General features: G+C 41.5%; 1 protein-coding gene and 1 pseudogene across 3 annotated transcripts; one reads left to right on the forward strand and one right to left on the reverse strand.

Moving 5' to 3' along the window:
- Positions 1-1,076: 1,076 nt before the first annotated feature.
- On the reverse strand, positions 1,077-6,375 carry LOC307198627 (annotated as a pseudogene). The gene is made up of 6 exons: positions 6,302-6,375; positions 4,525-4,587; positions 3,481-3,560; positions 1,914-2,044; positions 1,422-1,488; positions 1,077-1,166 (listed from the first exon to the last, which is right to left on the reverse strand). The product of its transcript is annotated as an uncharacterized misc_RNA (transcript).
- NMNAT1 (nicotinamide nucleotide adenylyltransferase 1) lies at positions 1,507-17,771 on the forward strand. Of its 2 annotated transcripts, XM_079936108.1 has the most exons (6): positions 1,507-1,814; positions 6,245-6,409; positions 12,288-12,458; positions 14,508-14,691; positions 16,007-16,152; positions 16,876-17,771. In XM_079936108.1, the coding sequence occupies exons 3-6, from the start codon at positions 12,344-12,346 to the stop codon at positions 17,274-17,276; spliced, it is 846 nt and encodes a 281-aa protein (XP_079792234.1). In that variant the 5' UTR covers positions 1,507-1,814; positions 6,245-6,409; positions 12,288-12,343; the 3' UTR covers positions 17,277-17,771. The 2 variants fall into 2 exon arrangements, with proteins under 2 accessions (XP_079792234.1, XP_079792235.1); XM_079936109.1 differs by lacking the exon at positions 6,245-6,409.
- The last annotated feature ends 574 nt before the right edge of the window (positions 17,772-18,345 follow it).

Here is an 18,345-nt window from a genome sequence, read left to right on the forward strand (position 1 = left end):
AAAGGCTGTGTTACTTTTAAATAGTTTCTGTTAACCATAGTAAAAGAATTATTTCAGGGGATTTCACTGTTAACCTATGAGTTACTCACGTTTCTAACTCCTAAGTTTTAGCGCTATGTCTGGAATGTGAAAGGTGCTCAGAAAATGTCAGTGTGGTGGATGGATAGTGTGTTGGTGGGTAACTTCCCCTGCAGCAAGTATCACCTGAACAGAGAAGCAGATGGAAAACAATCATTCCCATTTGTGAAGATCTGTGTCTGTCATAGATGTGTTGCGAGATGTTTGTATTAAACTTGTTCCTTCTGCCAAGAGATACTGTTCTTCCCCTCAAGAAATGGCATTATCTCCACTTACTAAAGACTTTGAGAGCATCTGTGAGTATCTAACTACTACTTAAAATCCCTCAGAATCTGTGCATACACACAGAACAAGTCAAAAGACAACATCATGCAGGTCAGTTGGCTATTTTCTCTAGACAGCAGTTGACTGTCATGATGCAAGAGATTGGTGTAGCCCAGGTAGGGGAGATCGTGATGAGTTTTACTCTAAAATCTCCCACTGCACTTTTAAAGAAGTGATCGATTGACCTTGTTCAAATATACACTCTGGATCACTGTGTTCTTTTGAGACTAGACCTTTGTTCATTACTAAGATCTATATTTTTCTTTTTCCTTCTCAGTACTTTTATAGTGGCCATCCAGCTGATGCTACTAACTTCACTGAAACAGAAAAGGAGGTTCAGAAAGTCAAAGTACTAATGATCTTGAAAGTATCTAATAGGAGATCCTTACTGGGGCTGAATTTGCTTGTGATATCGACCCAGTGATTTTGGTTGAACGATTCCTTTTTATCCATTGTCAGTGCTCATTAATCTTGTCACCTGACAAATTTCTTCCCAGTGACTGGTTTTGCTGTGCTTCTTGTTGTCGTGGCTCTGATGTTCAGCTGACCCCACTTCGTCTAGGAGTGGCAGGGTGGAGATGGTCACATGTTTGCTGGCAGTAGTCAGATGACAAGGCTGCTGGAAAAGGCTTAACCTGCCAAGACATATATCTAAGGCAGGGGACCAGCAAGGCTCAGATGTCAGCTTCAGACTGTTGATTTAGCATCTGGCCTTTGACAGGTTACACTGGCCAGCCAAGTCAGCCCCAGGCTTGAGCAAAACACTGTAGGATAAAGAATGGGATCTAATTAAATGGAGTGGAAATAATGTGAGAAGGATGGCTTTTTATATCCCATTCTAACCCTCTCTGCTTTTTCTTTGCTTTTAAAACTCTTGGAGCAGCTTCTTGGAGCTCCTGCCTTAAGAGGAGCTATACGTTCCCCTTGCAATGTAAGAATCCTACCTGAGCATTTACTTCCCTTGAAGGACTGGTTAAGCCTTTAAATAGGTATGGGTTACTTGGGAAGTTTTTGCTTACCTGTAGAAACCACGCTGCTTACTGAAAGCATCACAGACAAGTAGTAAAGTTCAGGAGTCCTTTTTTCCTATATTTGGGAGGAAGAAAGAACTGTTAGGAATACTTGTCTTTTAATTGCAATACATATTTTAAATGTTTTTGCTGAAAGGGTTTAAACAAAGGCACCAACTTAGCGGGAGATGGAAAGCTTGCTGCTTAATGTGCCAGCCCCGTCCAGCAGTTCCTACCACTGTTGATTAATGTCTTAACTTTTTTTTTTTTTAATTCTAGTAAAGCAGACTTCACTCTACAAAAAGAAAAATCTCTCATGGAATTTTTAAACTTTCCCTGTTGAAATGTTTTAACTGTGATGTGTCTACTGAGGAGTTCTATCTCTCCATCTCTATGCCTAGTGTAAGTAGAAAATAAATGTTGAGGACTAATGGTGCATTGTATACAGCCAAGCTTTCAGGTTAAGATGAGCCTTTGGAAATTCAGTATTTAAGAACGTACACAGTCGGTTGCCAAAAATGTTAACACTACGGGGCAGACTCCTTCACTGAAGGACCCCACACCAAATACAGAAAACATCCTCTTTAGTGCCTGTGGGACCGGTTCCATCTGAGTAAGCAGCACGGTAAAACCTAAAAGGACAGCAGAACAGCCTCAGTTTACTGGGTTGAATTATCTCAGAAATACATTTCTCTTTTTTTTTTATTGAAGTATAGTTGATTTACAATGTCTTGTTAATTTCTACTGTATAGCAAAGTGAGTCAGTTATACATATATGTGTTTCAAGTTCTTTTCCATTATGGTTTATCACAGGATATTGATTATAGTTCCTTGTTGTTGATCCATCCTATATATAATAGTTTGCATCTACTAACCCCAAACTCCCAATCCTTCCCTCCCCCACTCCCCCTTCTCCTTGGCAACCACAAGTCTGTTCTGTATGTCTGTGAGCCTGTTTCTGTTTTGTAGATATACTCATTTGTATCATATTTTAGATTCCACATATAAGTGATATCATATAGTTGCTGCAAAATGGCATTATTTCATTCAGAAGTATACTCTTGAATGCAGACCCTAAGTAGAAGGTGTTTCCTCATGTATCTATTGTGGAACAAAAGTGCTCAAAACCTAGCCAGGCTAAGGTTTTCCTTTGATCGAGGTCATGTGCTTACTATCGGCAATGCTAGTGATAATAACTGTGACAGTTTTTTTTTTAATTCCCCCATTATTTCATTTAAACCTTACAGCAAAACTGTGAAGCAGGTATTTTTATCTCCATTTTAGAAATGAGGGCAAGAAAGGTCAGAGAGAAGAAGTAGCTCCTGCTGTTGTGGGATTACTGTTTGAGCTGGCCTCCCACCAGGGAATTCTCTGGAGGCTCTTTCTAGAACCATGTTAAGGCATCCAATAACTTTTTTCACTTTATAAAAATTTAGACATAGTCTTAATTTAAAGTTCACATCACTCTTAAAAGTACATACAAAGGAAAATATAAGTAAAATATACTAGTTTAAGGTGTTCCTAAAACTTCAGCACATTTCAGAGTCCAACTCTTCTGTATCATTTTTTGACTTCAATTAGTTGAGGTCCCTGTTTTTCTACCTATATCATCTCCTTAGTAACTATTTATTGAATGAGTGGATAAATCTGATATTTTTATAACTAAAGAATTTTATAACATCAAAACAAAACATTAGTATTTAATTTAATTTGGGTTCATATTCAAGTTGTAGGATGACTAAAAGAGATACTAAGGAACTTTTTAAGAATTCACTTCAGGGACTTCCCTGGCGGTCCAGTGGTTAAGATTCTGTACTTCCACTGCAGTGGGGCACGGGTTCGATCCCTGGTTGGGGTACTAAGATCCCGCCTGCCGTGCGGCATGGCCAAAAACTAAAACCAAAAAGAAGAATTCCCTTCACCTGAATTCTAAATGTGAATTTCTTCTTAGGTTTCGGTCTTTGAGCTCTTGAAGAGCAAGAAGTCCTATTCTACCTGTTTTTATTCTAGTAGTGTCTGGCAAATAGTAGACACTTAAAAGTGCCTGACAGAATGACTGCACACTTACCAATTGTGAAGAAAGTAAAGATGATATTACCAACCAGGTTGGTGAGGAGAGGTTGACTGCAGTATCGAGAAGATCTGGGCCTAAAAATCAATACCCTGGGTCATACATAAATTGATTACTTATTAGAAGAAATCCACGCTGTTAGTGTAACACCAGAAGGCCCTGATCCTTGAATTCTAATTGTGGCACTAGGTTCATTTGGCTCCAGGCAACTCACTCCTCTTAAGAACCTTGGTTACTTTACTGTGACTGCAAATTAATTAATGCTAGCATTAATAAAAATATTATTAAGAGTTACTAATATCTTAATTGGTGGACAAATAATGTTTACCATTTTTCTAATTCATGTTAATTTGATATTTTGGTGAAAAAGCATTTTGTGGAAATTCTGGAGTAAGGAAATATGCCCTACCACACACAAACCTCTTATAGTAGAAGCTGGCAAGTTTGAGTTAGGCTAATTACAAGGAGTGTCACGGTTTCCATTCCTTCCCCATCACTTAAGTTTTCAGATTTTTTTTTAGGATTTTTAGAACTGCAGTTGATTTTGAATGTATCAAATTGCATTTGCCTCGTTTGCCCGAAAAAGGTATTAACTGCCTTTTTCAGCCAAAACTACTTTCCAGCATAGAATCTGAAATAACAGGTCAGGTCATAATCTGGTTGAGTGTGCCTGTGTCACCCTCAGCCTTGCAGAAGTTAGCTAATGCTAGGCTGTTGGGACTGCTCTCTAGGGAATTTATAAATTGAAACGTCGGTGCTCTCGTTGTTTCCCATTTGACGACTTCTTATACTAGAAGAAATAACTGTTGACTAAAAGTTAAACTCAATCTGCCCAAATCCCAGCTCTCCTGGCTGTACTGAGATTTTTGACTCTTCGAAGAGGTGAAACAGGTGACTACCATTGATAATAGGGGCAAAACAATGGGGCAGGCTGCAATTAAACACGTAACAGGAATGGCAGAGGGCACCCGAGCCATCTCCACAGGTAAGACGTGCATGCTGAGCTGCCAGGGGAGGGGGTTGGCTGGAGAAAGAACTTACTTCAGCAGAACATAGAACTGGAGGGTCAGAATGGTGATCCCAAACAGGAACACTGTCACTTGGCTGCATGGGATACAGTGAGTTACATGATACATTACTTTTTCAGTGATAAAATGCCTTCAAGAAACCAAATTCAAGTTCTGTTTCACGAGAATGTTACATCAAACCACAGAAATAAAAGTTTTAAACATAGCAAAGATGAACTAAGATCCATCCCATTACAGCAAAATTATGTCTAATAATACTTTAGTAAGAATAATAGTAACCATTTATTGAGCTCCTACTATATCACTGTGATTACTGGTCTCTAAGGAATCTTGAGAACCTTGCTTTCTTATTTATTTGTTTATTTATTTAGTTATTGTGGCTGTGCTGGGTCTTAGTTGCGGCATGCGGGATCTTTAGTTGCAGCATGTGAACTCTTAGTTGCAGCATGTGGGATCTAGTTCCCTGACCAGGATCGAACCTGGGCACCCTGCATTGGGAGCATGGAGCCTTAGCCACTGGACCACCAGAGAAGTCCCTGAGAACCTTCGTTTCTTTACCATGGCTGTAAGTTAATGCCGTAAGACAACCCACAAGCAATAGTAAGAATTATTAATATTCATAATTAGTAGACAAATGTGTCACATTTTTTATTCACTTTCTCATTTAATATGCACACAATCCTATGAAATGGGACTGTGGTTTCCCATTTTATAAATGAGGAAACCGAGGCTCAGAAACATTAAATGTCTAGTCTGAGGACAAACACCTAGTAGTAGCGAGCAGTAGAGCTACAGCAGAGGGTGAGCTACAGCATGGTTAGGACCCTGTGGCCCTGTACTGTGCTCGCTCTCCCCCCAGCCAGGTGGTTCACACTGAGTGAGTTAACGTACCTACCACAGCTTACACAACCAAATGAGGTCTGTGGTTACCGCTCAATTTTGAAATTCTTTTGAGATTACACTTACATAGTTTCCACACATGTAGGAAAATCTTATTCCTTAACTAATAGTTCTACCTCTTTACTGTAAACTGTTATTCACCTTCATTTATTTTATTAATTGGATTTAGCACCGAATGACTTTAGGGTATTTGTAGAAATTAAATCTCCCCTCCAAAGACAAAGATTTACCCCCAGTGAAGGTACTCAAAACAAAAAGCAATTTCAGAATATACCCCCAGGGCTTCCCTGGTGGTGCAGTGGTTGAGAGTCCGCCTGCCAATTCAGGGGACGTGGGTTCGTGCCCCAGTCCGGGAGGATCCCACATGCCGCGGAGCGGCTGGGCCTGTGAGCCATGGCCGCTGAGCCTGCGCATCTGGAGCCTGTGCTCCGCAACGGGAGAGGTCACAACAGTGAGAGGCCTGCGTACCGCAAAAAAAAAAAAAAAAAAAAAATATATATATATATACCCCCAGACTAAAGCAATGGCACATTGTTAGAACTAGAATATGGTTACATGTTTAAGGTTACTATTTTAAAAGGAATAGTGTCCCTTTAGAGGTGTAAATCTGAGAAGTTGTCAAGTCAATTGCATTAACAGTCGGTCAAAATAGATTTAATTATATTGAGCATTCTGAAGTGTGACAAGAAAAGCCAAACAGTTTTTTTTTAAGTTAATGTTTTAAAAACTGACTTAATGTTTACAAAATGTTTCATTAATGTTTACACATCAATGTTTTTGAAACTTAAAGTCAGTGATTTTAAAGTTGAAAATAAATTTTACTTCAACCTCAGGACAGCCTCAGGAAGAAATGAACTTTTTGCCACAGTGGGCTGACGAGGGGCACTTACAGCCTGAGCTGATGAGATCTTGGCAGCCAGCAGTGCAAGTGATAGGCTGTATGAGCCAGACAGAAGTGAATCATGGTGGCCCTGGTCCTTGAGCACCTGGAGCAAAAGGCAAGGAAGACCCAGAACAGTCCCGTTAGAGCTTCCAAACCTCCTCTACACTCATTCTTCACCTGCCGAGGCCCCCTTCCCTCCACACGAACCCTTCGGGGATTCGGAGGAAGTACTCTCCAATGGAGAGGGGCAGATCCTTGTTCTTTGAAAGCCACTCTAAGCTATGATAGATAGAAGCTCGCTGTAACCGAATTCTTCTATGGCTTTGAGGATCTAAAGTCTAAAGCTGGCTGTGTTAACAGTGAATTAATAGAACTGAGCTGGATATTTGAGACAGGTCATGAATGTGAAAAGAGAGAAAGCTTCCTTTAAGCTGAGAGATCAGCTTCCCCCAACCCCTTCCCCACCCCTTCCCTTGGGGAGGACCTGGAAACCTGAGCTCGCCCCCAAGGTCAGGGAGGGGCTTCAAGCTCTTTGTTCCATCCTTCCCTGCACAGCCAGCAGCTCCCAGAGGATCTGCACCTCCTGCTCTCAAGCTTACTGTTCTTCAGCTCACAGCTTAGTCCCCCTGGGGAGTGGTACCTGAAACTTGAGATGGGTGGGGCTGGAACTGACGCTGGACTCCAGCTGAATCAGGCCCCTCCACCACGGTCCTTGAGAGCATGCTCAGTAGCTGGCCAGATACCCTGATTTCCCTGTGGGCCCAGGGCCACTCCATAATACCACAGGTACTTTGCATGGGAATTGGGGGGGCAGATAAGGAGTGGGAGGGGGGGAACAAGCCCCAAGTGAATCCTGGTATCATCCTTGGGATGATAATTGAAAGGTAGGACATTTAAATCATTCTAACCAGTGAACTCATTTTTTTAATGCTGTGTGGAGCATTATTGACTCTTCTCTCCTTTATTTCCTATTAACAATTAGCAGTGTCCCTGTGATCCCTGCCACTGTTTGGAGTAGACCTCAAGTATTTATTGAATAAATGTTTCCTAATTTCCATTCCCACTGACTGTACTTAAATTGAAGCTTTCATTACTTTGTAACTGGCCTTCCTATCGTTTTGCCCCTTCCAGTTAATCCAATAGCATCACCATCATCAGTATTATCACTTTCCTCACAAATAACAGCTATCATTTATTTGGTAGCTGTTTGACAATGCATCAGGCACTGTCATAAGCACTTTGCCGTAACATATCATGATCTCTATTTTACAGTTGAGGAAACTTAAGACACAGAATTAAGTGATCAGGTCAAGATCATACAACCATATAAGGATTTTTAAACACTCATGTCACCTTATTTTTCTAGAGCATTGTTTTTCTAGAGCATTGTTTTTCTAGAACCCTGTTGTCACTCCATTGCTCAGAAACCGTCAAAGTTTCCTGTTGTCTAAGGAACTGAAGTTCACATTCCTCAACTCCTCAGCCAGAAGGGCTCATTTCCAATCTACACACCTCCAATTTATCTCGAATTTTTCTTTTTGGTGAGAGAGAACCTAGGAGTCAGGAAACCTAAATTCTAGCCCTGGTTCTGCCACTCACTAACTTTGTCTCACGCGAGCATAAAATCTGAGCAAAAGTAAGTTGGTCAGACTAACAATTGGGTCTGAACACAATTGGGCTACAAATAAATGGTCCTGATACAGGTCTTCTGAGTGTTGGCAAGGCTTACAGGTACACAGTGAGATGTTTTATAGCCTTAATTTCCAACTCATTCTCAACTTATTATTTCTTCAAGATGTTTGTAATAGTGAAAAATTAGATAAATCTAAATGACCAATGATAGATGATTAACTAGAAAAACTAAATATCTAACAATAGGTTATTATTCGGAACAAACTAAATGTCTTTGGCCATTTTTTGTTCTTTTATGGTGAGAATTAAATTATAATGTGCATGAAAAGTAGTTTGTAAGTTAGAAAGTATCATATAAATGTTAGTTTACTTTTTTTTTTTTTTTTGGCCGCGCCATGAGGCTTGTGGGATCATAGTTCCCTGACCAGGGATTGAACCCATGCCCTCAGCAGTGAGAGCTCAGAGTCCTAACCACTGGACTGCCAGGGAATTCCCAAATGTTGGTTTCTTTATTGTCATTCGTTATGTTTCAACTTTAATTATAAAAATACTTCAGGCTCTACAGGTGATTCCCTAAAAGTTCCCAAAACACTTTGAGCAATTTGGCATCCGGGGAACTCCTGAAAGTATTTTATTTATTGATAGTTAATAGGGAGTGTTTATTAAAGAAATAATTAGAACTGAGTGCTTTGAGTTGGAGATAGACAGCTTCACTGAGTCCCAGCACAATGAATGAAAAAGACCCCCACTATGATGCATCATTATGGCATTTGGGATAAAAAGAACATGCTTCAGATCTTCCAAAAAGACAAAGCAGGTTACATGAAAAGGAACAAGAATCAGAATAGCACCAGACTTTCAACAGCAGTGTTCAGTGGCAGAAAACAATGAAGAATGCATTCATAATTTTAAAAGAAAATTGCAGCCTAGAATTCTCTCAGTTAAGGAAGAATAAAGACATTTATTTTATCTCCCATTTGCCCTTTATTATGAAGCTATTTGAGGATATGCTCCAGAAAAATTAGGAAGAAAAACAAGAAAGACAATGACATGGTTCTAAGAAATAGGGGATCTCCCTTAGGAGAGAGGTGAAATGTCATATTTCAGAATGACAGATGCACAATGGGTTAGAGATTTTCAGCCCAGATTAGAGAAAGAATTTCAGGAAAAAAGCCTCCATGAAAAAACAGATTCAGTAGAGTAATAATAGTTGATTGAACCATTTGAAATAAATTTTTTTTGAAGATCAAAAAGAGTTGAGGAACTTTCCTGGTGGCGCAGTGGTTAAGAATCCACCTGCCAATGCAGGGGACAAGGGTTCAGTCCCTGGTCCGGGAAGATCCCATATGCCACAGAGCAACTAAGCCCGTGTGCCACAACTCCTGAGCCTGTGCTCTAGAGCCCGTGAGCCACAACTACTGAAGCCTCTGCGTCTAGAATCTGTGCTCCGCAACAAGAGAAACCACCGCAATGAGAAGCCCGTGCACCGCAACAAAGAGTAGCCCCCTCTTGCTGCAACTAGAGAAAGCCCGCGTGTAGCAATGAAGACCCAACGCAGCCATAAATAAATAAATAAATAATTTTTTTAAAAAAAGGAGTTGAATTACAGCAACATGATATGCAACATAAATAATTGCTATATTCATAGTGTGTTTGTTACTTGCCAAAAGCAGCTTTATGTAGCATATGTGTATTGTCTCATTCTCACAATAATCATGAGGTAGGTAATATTATTTTCTCTGTTTTAAGACAGAAAAACTGGGGCAAAAGGAAGGTTAGGTTGCCCAAGGTCATCCAGCTCATGTAAGTATTGGAGCTGTGGTTTGAACCTGGACAGCCTGATTTCAGAGCAGGGGTTTGTAGCTGTTATGCTATATAGGCAGGAGGTTGGAGGATACTTTTTTTATGGACGCTGACCAATCCCAGGAGAAAGACCTGTAATACAGCCAAGTTACCATACAATGAAACCCACTGTGCAGAAGCCCTACCTACCCACTTAGAACTTCCTATCAGCTCTTTGAAGGCAATATAAAATGTATCATTAATATTGGTAGAGAAATAAGAGAGCGTAATGCATTGGTGAAACAAGAACAGAATACCATAAAAAGGAACATTCAGAGGACAAAGGTCTAAAACATTGAGTATTGGGAATTCCCTGGCAGTCCAGTGGTTAGGACTCAGCACTTTCACTGCCGAGGGCCCAGGTTCGATTCCTGGTCGGGGAACTAAGATACTGAAAACCTTGAGATGTGGCCCAAAGGAAAAAAAAAAAAAAACTGAGTATAATAGCAGAAATGAAAACCTCAATAGGTGGATTGGAGGATGAATTTGAGGATATTTAGAAATTAGAGCATGAAGGTAAGAGATGGAAAAGAGAAGAGAAAGGGTAAGAAAATTGGAAGACCAGTCCCGGTGCTTCAGCTCTAACTCTTAGGCATTTCCAAAGAGAACAGAGAAAATGGAAGGTAGAAAATCATCCATGAAATAACTCAAGGACATTTTATAGAACTGCAGGTTATGAGTTCTGAGATTGAAAGGGCCTGCTCAGGGCCCAGCACAATAGATGAAAATAGAGCCACACTGGAGAACATCACTGTAAAATTTCAGAACATTTGGGGACAGAGTTCTCGTAAGCTTCAAGGGAGAAATAATATAAGCCACATTAAAAGGATCAGAATTACTGGAAGTGACTTTGGATTTCTCACTGTTAGCACTGCAGTCTAGAAGCAATGCCTTCAGAATTGTGGGAGAAGGTGACTTTCAGCATAGACTAGAGATTCTCTCTATCTCTCCCCCCTATACATAATCTATGAGGATTAGCTCTCATACACCCTCGCGACTCTCTCCCAAACTTCCCAAGTATATAACCTGAGTGTAATGGGGGTGTATGAGCTAATTTTCTTTGATCATGAGAGAAAGTAAATAGACACTCTTTGAATAAATTAAGAAATAATATTATAAGCACATAATATAGAATTACGATAGATTCGACCAGAAGAAATAGCTGAAAAAGTTAAAAGTGGTCGCCTCTTAGGGATTTGGTTGGAGGGGTTGGTGGGTGAGATATGGCCAATGACTGTTGCTTCCATTATGGGCCTTTTGTCACCCTATGATTTCAAATCTATATACGTGAATTCGTTTAATTAAAAAAATTTTTTTTAATTTGTTTAATTTATTTTTTGGCTGCGTTGGGTCTTCGTTGCTGCCCACGGGCTTTCTATAGTTGCAGTGAGCGGGGGCTACTCTTCATTGCGGTGCGTGGGCTTCTCATTGTGGTGGCTTCTCTTTTTGCGGAGTACGGGCTCTAGGCCCATGGGTTTCAGTAGTTGCAGCATGTGGGCTCAATAGTTGTGGCTCGTGGGCTCTAGGTGCGTGGACTTCAGTAGTTGCGGCACACAGGTTCGGTAGTTGTGGCTCACGGGCTCTAGAGCGCATACTCAGTAGTTGTGGCGCATGGGCTTAGTTGCTCCGCAGCATGTGGGATCTTCCCAGACCAGGGCTCGAACCTGCATTGGCAGGTGGATTCTTAACCACTGCGCCACCAGGGAAGCCCTAATAAAAAATTTTTAATAAAATTTTAAACTCAGTTGCCTTGCATTACTTCATTAGGGTTATGGAAGGATCAAATGGAATAACTGATATGGAAAAGAGTTTGTCCGTTGTAAACTGTTACTCAGTTGAAAGTGATAACATGACCATGTTGACTAAGAGGCAAAATACGGTTTTGAAGGACGGGTTGTTGGGGAGTTATATTTGGTGGATGATAATGTCATTGTATCTGTTAACCCGGCCACAATAGTGCAGTTGCAAAACAAACATTCATTTTTGCTCATGAGTCTAGGCTCAGCTTGTGGGTTTGCTGATCTGATCCAGGCTCAGCTAATCTCACCTGGACTTGCTCGTGCATCTAAGCAGATTGTCTGGGGTTTGGATGGTCTAGGATGGCCTCAACCACATAGCTGATGGTTAGCTGTCTGTCAGCCGGAGCACCAGCTCTCTCCTGCAAGTTCTGTCATCCTCCAGCAGGCTAGCCTGGGTTTGTTTTCAGGTCAGGGGCAGGAGTCCAAAAGAGAGTGGGAGTGTACAACACCTCGAAGGCCTAGGCTCAGAATGGGAACACTTTCCCATGTACCACATTGTTTGGGCCAAAGCAAGTCACAAAGGGTGCGAAGGAGATTCCATCCCTTTATGGTAAGAGCTGCAAATTCACATTGAAAAGGAAGGGTGGAGAAAAGGGGCCATTTTTGCAATCCACCCAGCATAGTCAGTGAAGCTAACTATTTATTCCACCTCTTTGGAATGAGAACATGGAAAGACATCAGAAGCCCTGTAACTGAACTTACTTTCTTTTTCCTTTGTAGACAATAAGAGAGGTGTCAGAGTTTTCCATTTAGATCTACAACTTCAAATTCTCAGCATGGAAAACTCAGAGAAGACAGAAGTGGTTCTCCTTGCTTGTGGTTCCTTTAATCCTATCACCAATATGCACCTCAGGCTGTTTGAGCTGGCCAGGGACTACATGAATGGAACAGGTAGGAAGAGTAGCCAAAAGCAATGATGGGGTTCAGGATGCACTGCCCTACAATACAGCACTTTGGCATATTGGATATTTTAAGCGGAAGGACTTTGATAAAACAGCAGAGGCAGGACGGTCACTCTGACCTCCTCCCTCCACCCCTCTTCCCTGAAGCAGATCGTAAAACGTTCATGTGAGAGGTGCTCTCCCTAAACCCGGAGAAAAGGAGCATCCTTATCTCTGAAGACAAAGGGAAGTCAAGCAAACATTCTTTGCTAAATTCCCCTGAGTTTTCTACACTTAACCTTGTACTCTTTGCCCTATGGTATTCCGCCATGACTGTTTACCCTTCATCTAATCTAGCATAAAAATACAGTAAGTCCCTTATATAGAACAAGTTCCGTTCCAAGAGTGAGTTCATAAGTCCAATTTGTTTGTAAGTTCAACAGAGTTAGCCTAGGTACCCAACTAGCACAATTGGCTATATAGTACTGTACTGTAATAGGTTTATAATACTTTTCACACAAATAATACATAAAAAACAAGCAAACACAAAAAATAAAACATTTTTAATCTTACAGTACAGTACCTTGAAAAGTACAGTAGTACAGGACAACAGCTGGCATACAGGGGCTGGCATCGAGTGAACAGGCAAGAAGAGTTACTGACTGGAGGTGGGAGATGGTAGAGCTGAAGGGCCGTCAGCAATAGGAGACAGAGGGCGAGCTGCAGTGTCACTCACGCCTGACGCTGATGGCACAGGTTCTGGTTCCTTGGTTCCTTGTTGGATTCAATTCCATCTACCGTCTTGAAAAAACAATCTAGGTAGTAGCTCTTTTTTTCTCATCATAGATGACTTGGTAGCCCTGGATTGCATTCTGAACGGCTGCCGCAAACTTCGTGTACCGTTCTATGTTCAGGTCCTATGCCTCAATAACTAACAGTGCCGCCTCAAATAAAGAAAATCCCCTTGCCACTTCCTGAGTCGTGAATCTCTTCAGTTCTTCAGTTACTTCTTCCTCTCCTCTCTCTTTGTCCTTTCTCTGGGCCTCCAATTCCATCACAGCTTCATTAGTAAGCTCCTTGTGTTGCACAGCAAGGAGTTCAGTGAAGTCGTCCTCTTGCAAATCTAGCTAGAAATAAAGATACTATACTACTGTACCCTTACAGTACTGTATAGTAAAGTACACAAAAGCACAACCACTTGTAGAGGATGTGGTGCACGTGACAGTGTACGCCAGACATGTTAACTAACTTATGTGATTGGACATGCGAACACACGTTCGCACCTTTGAAAGTTCGCAACTCAAAGGTTCATATGTAGGGGACTTACTGTACTTAGGTTTAACTGTTTCTTGGAGTCTTCATTTCCTTATGAAGGCTCCCGTGTCACATAAATCTTACATTATGTAAATTTGTATGCTTTTCTCCTGTTAATCTATCTTTGTCAGTTTCACACCCCGCCAGGGACCCTAAGAGGGTCGAGGAAAACTTTTTCTCCCCTACATACACACAGATTTATTTTGTTTTGTTACATAAGTGATCATGCTGTGTGCTGATAGGTGGATGGGTGTCCAAACTCACTAATAATCAGGGAACTAAAATAAAAAATGAGATATATTCTTCCCATCACATTGACACAAGTTTTGAAACTTGATAATGTCAAATATCAGGTGTTGGGAAGGAATGGGCTCCTGTGTATACAAATAGATTAAGGCTTTTTACAAGGCAGTTTGGCAACATCAATCAAAATTTAAACTGCTGAGGAATGGGGAGTCAGTGTTTGATGGGTACAGAAATTTCACTTGGGGAAGTTGAAAGAGTTCTGGAGATGGACGGTGGTGATGGTCGTACAACATGTCACAGTACTGTACACTTAAAATAGCTTAAATGGTAAATTTTATGTGTATTTTACCACAATTAAAAGTAAATAAATAAACCTGGATCCCTGTGAAAAAAGGAGGAGGGGGGAAATCTGTGATTATGAAACCATATTGATGATATTTCCTGTGCATAAAATCTAATTTGTTATAATACCTCATATCAAATCTGCTTCTTTACCCAGGGAAATATGAAGTTATCAAAGGCATAATTTCTCCCGTCGGCGATGCATATAAGAAGAAAGGACTCATCTCTGCCCATCACCGAGTTATCATGGCAAAACTCGCCACCAAGAACTCAAAATGGTTGGAAGTTGATACATGGGAAAGTCTTCAACAGGATTGGATAGAGACTGCCACGGTGCTAAGGTATCCATGGTGCAGTCAGCTTTGCCATGCCATTGCTGTGTGAGGTTATCACATGGTAACAGGGTGTGGGTGGTGCTCAGCCTTTATGGCTGTCACCGTGTTTTGAGATGTTTGCACACTTGTTAACTGTATATCCCTATTAAAGAATAGAGGAAGCACACCTGGCCTGTCTATGCCCCAAGTGAGAAAGGTGAAGTTGTAAGATGATGTTACTGTGGTCAGTCTTCTTAAGTATAAAAGAGAGAGGCAGGTAATTTAAGGAAGAGAAGCCATGATGCTTGATCACGGAGAGAGCTGGTTTTGGGAACTGCTTCCCTGACAGCATATGGGGGTTGTGACAAATCGCCGTGCTCAGAACGCTGAAACAGCTCCAGTTTAAGGGTTCAGAAACCAGAGTGAGTAACATCTAATTATTGCTGAATGTTCTCTTGAGTATAAAACACCAGGACTTTTGGAAAAACCTGTCTAATGTCTGTTCTTAGAGTTCGAACCTTCTGGTTCTAACCATATCAGTTAGGCTTACGATAGGAAATAGAAACCACTCTGAGCATTTTAAGCAGAAAGGGATTTTAGGTGCTCATGCAGAAATGTTGAAAGGGCTGGAAGAGTAGAAGTGGTGGCTTGTTTCAAGGTCATGCCTCCTTAACTGCAGTTGGAGTCAAGAAACTGTTCCTGCTTCTGCTGCCAACGATGCTGCTCTTAAACTGTCCCAGTCTATAGGGTCTGGCCACCACGCTGACATGGTAAGAGATTACTTGTCGGGGTCCAGTATATACTTGTTTGCTTTTTATGTATTATTTGTGTGAAAAGTATTATAAACCTATTACAGTACAGTACTATATAGCCGATTGTGTTAGTTGGGTACCTAGGCTAACTTTGTTGGACTTAAGAACAACAAAGTCCAACTTTGTTGGACTTATGAACGTGCTCTCAGAAGGGACCTCATTGGTATTTAGGGGACTTACTTTCTGTAATCAATGTTAACGCTTGTTTTTATGACACAGACACATACAGCTTAGAATAGTAATAGCTACCATTTGCTGTGCTCCCAGGATTTTCCTTGCTTTCCATTCTTGACAGCCAGAGCCCAGGGCTGCCATGCCACATCCTAGCCAGCATCCGTTCCGACCCAGCAATACTATGTATTCGAAGGCATCCATTCTGAGTAGTTGGGCATCGTACCTGTGGTTAAATGTGTTTAACAGCTCCCAACCTTTAACATTGCATCAGAGGCTCCTAGGCATCTCCAGAGGGATGACGTTTCAGTTGACCATAGTGAGAAAGAGAAATGTTCTATTGCTTTGTTGCTTTATAGACACCATCAAGAGAAGCTGGAAGCCAGTAGCTGTGATCAGCAGCAGGACTCACCTGTACTGGAAAGGCCTGGACGGAAGAGGAAGTGGGCTGAACAAAGACAAGATTGTAGTCAAAAGAAATCACTAGAGCAAACAAAAACAAAAGGTCTGTATGTTTTGCCAGGACTTACCAATGATAGCTGATAAGACTCTAGAGCTGAGCAAGCCCCCTTTGTATTTTACTTTCATATTCAGAATGTGTGGGTGCCTGGAAAATGCCCCTTGTTAGTTTTCTTTTCTTTTTTTTTTTCCCCTTTGGCTGCACTGCACAGCTTGCGGGATCTCAGTTCCCCGACCAGGGATTGAACTCAGGCCATGGCATTGGAAACCCGGAATCCTAACCACCAGGCCACCAGGGAATTCCCCACCCCTTGTTAGTTTTATGATGGAAGGAGGGGAGAGTCAGAGGCACCCTGAGCTTATTTATCCTGCAGGAGGTCGACCTTAACTTTTGAGGGATCCTGGATCTCTTTTTAGAGAATCTGAATCTGATAGAAACTATGAACCCAGAAGAACACACGTACGCATTCATTTTGATGCAGGGCGTTATTAAAAAGGCAAACCCTGGGACTTCCCTGGTGGCACAGTTGGTTAAGACTCCGCACTCCTAATGCAGGGGGCCTGGGTTCGATCCCTGGTCCAGGAACTAGATCCCAGATGCATGCCGCAACTAAGAGTTTGGATGCCACAACTAAGGAGCCTGCAAGCTGCAGCGAAGAAGCCCGCCTGCCACAACTAAGACCCGACACAACCAAATAAATAAATAAATATTTTTTTAAAAAAAGAAAAAAAGGCAAACCCTGAAGCTCTGTTTTCTTCTTCTTCCCAGGTGTGCCAAAGGTGAAGTTGCTGTGTGGAGCAGATCTCTTGGAGTCCTTTGGTGTGCCCAATCTGTGGAAGGGTGAGGATATCACCAAAATCGTGGGAGACTATGGGCTTATATGTATTACTCGGGCTGGAAATGATGCTCAGAAATTCATCTATGAATCCGACGTGCTGTGGAAACACCAGAACAACATTCACCTGGTGAATGAATGGATCACCAATGACATCTCATCCACAAAGATCCGGCGAGCCCTCAGAAGGGGCCAGAGCATTCGCTACTTGGTACCAGACCTTGTCCAGGAATATATTGAGAAGCATAGTTTGTATAGCTCCGAGAGTGAGGAGAGGAATGTTGGGGTGATCCTAGCTCCTTTGCAGAGAAAAACTGCAGAAGCTGACACATGAGAAATTCTCCAGCATGGTATTGTGGACTTTCCTTTTGGGAATTTGAAACAGTGTGGGTGTTAGTAAATGGGGGAAGGAATTGTGATCCTCTTTAATAAATTAAAGTTTAAAAGGTTGATCAAAATCAGTAGTAATTTAAAATCAGGTTTATCTTTATCAGAAGTTACTAAGGTGAATGATTTCAATTTTATTTTTTTAGGAATATACAAATCCCTTTATCTTTAAAACAAGAGATTAGTAGCAGAGCTAATTGTAGAAGAACATTATAGAAGAACATTTAATATACAAATTCCTTTATCTTTATTTTTTATTATTATTATAAATTTATTTATTTATCTTTGGCTGCATTGGGTCTTCGTTGCTGTGCACGGGCTTTTTCTAGTTGCGTCGAGCTGCGGCTACTCTACGTTGCGGTGCGTGGGCTTCTCATTGCGGGGGCTTCTCGTTGCGGAGCACGGGCTCCAGGCGTGTGGGCTTCAGCAGTTGTGGCACGTGGGCTTCAGCAGTGTGGCTCGCGGACTCTAGAGCGTAGGCTTCAGTAGTTGTGGCACGTGGGCTTAGTTGCTCTGTGGCATGTGGGATCTTCCTGGACCAGGGCTCGAACCCGTGTCCCCTGCATTGGTAGCTGGATTCTTAACCACTGCGCCACCAGGGAAGTCCCCTCTTTATCTTTAAAACAAGAGATGCGTAGCAGAACTAATTGTAGAAGAACCTTGTAGAAGAACATTCAATCAAACTAACTACAAAAAGAATTCAAAAAAGACATCCTGGCTTTACCACAGAAAGAGAAGTAAAGTGTGAAAAGTAAAGAGACCATTTAAGATCCTAATTTTAGTTACGAAAGGAACGAACATTTTATGCATGCCTTTTTTCCTGGGCAGCGCTCACTCAGGGTGGCCAAAGAATTCTTAAAATAGTGATCTTGTAAAACGCGTCACTGATCAGTCATCTCCAGCTGTGCAAAATACCGGCTGTGAAGTCCTGGCAGAAACTACGCCAGGAGCTGGTTCTCTCCGACACACATCAGAAGGCCAGTGAAGCTTTGCTAGGCACGCTTACCTGCAGCCCC

Source organism: Stenella coeruleoalba, assembly GCF_951394435.1.
Source record: "Stenella coeruleoalba genome assembly, chromosome: 1".
NCBI lineage: Eukaryota > Metazoa > Chordata > Mammalia > Artiodactyla > Delphinidae > Stenella > Stenella coeruleoalba.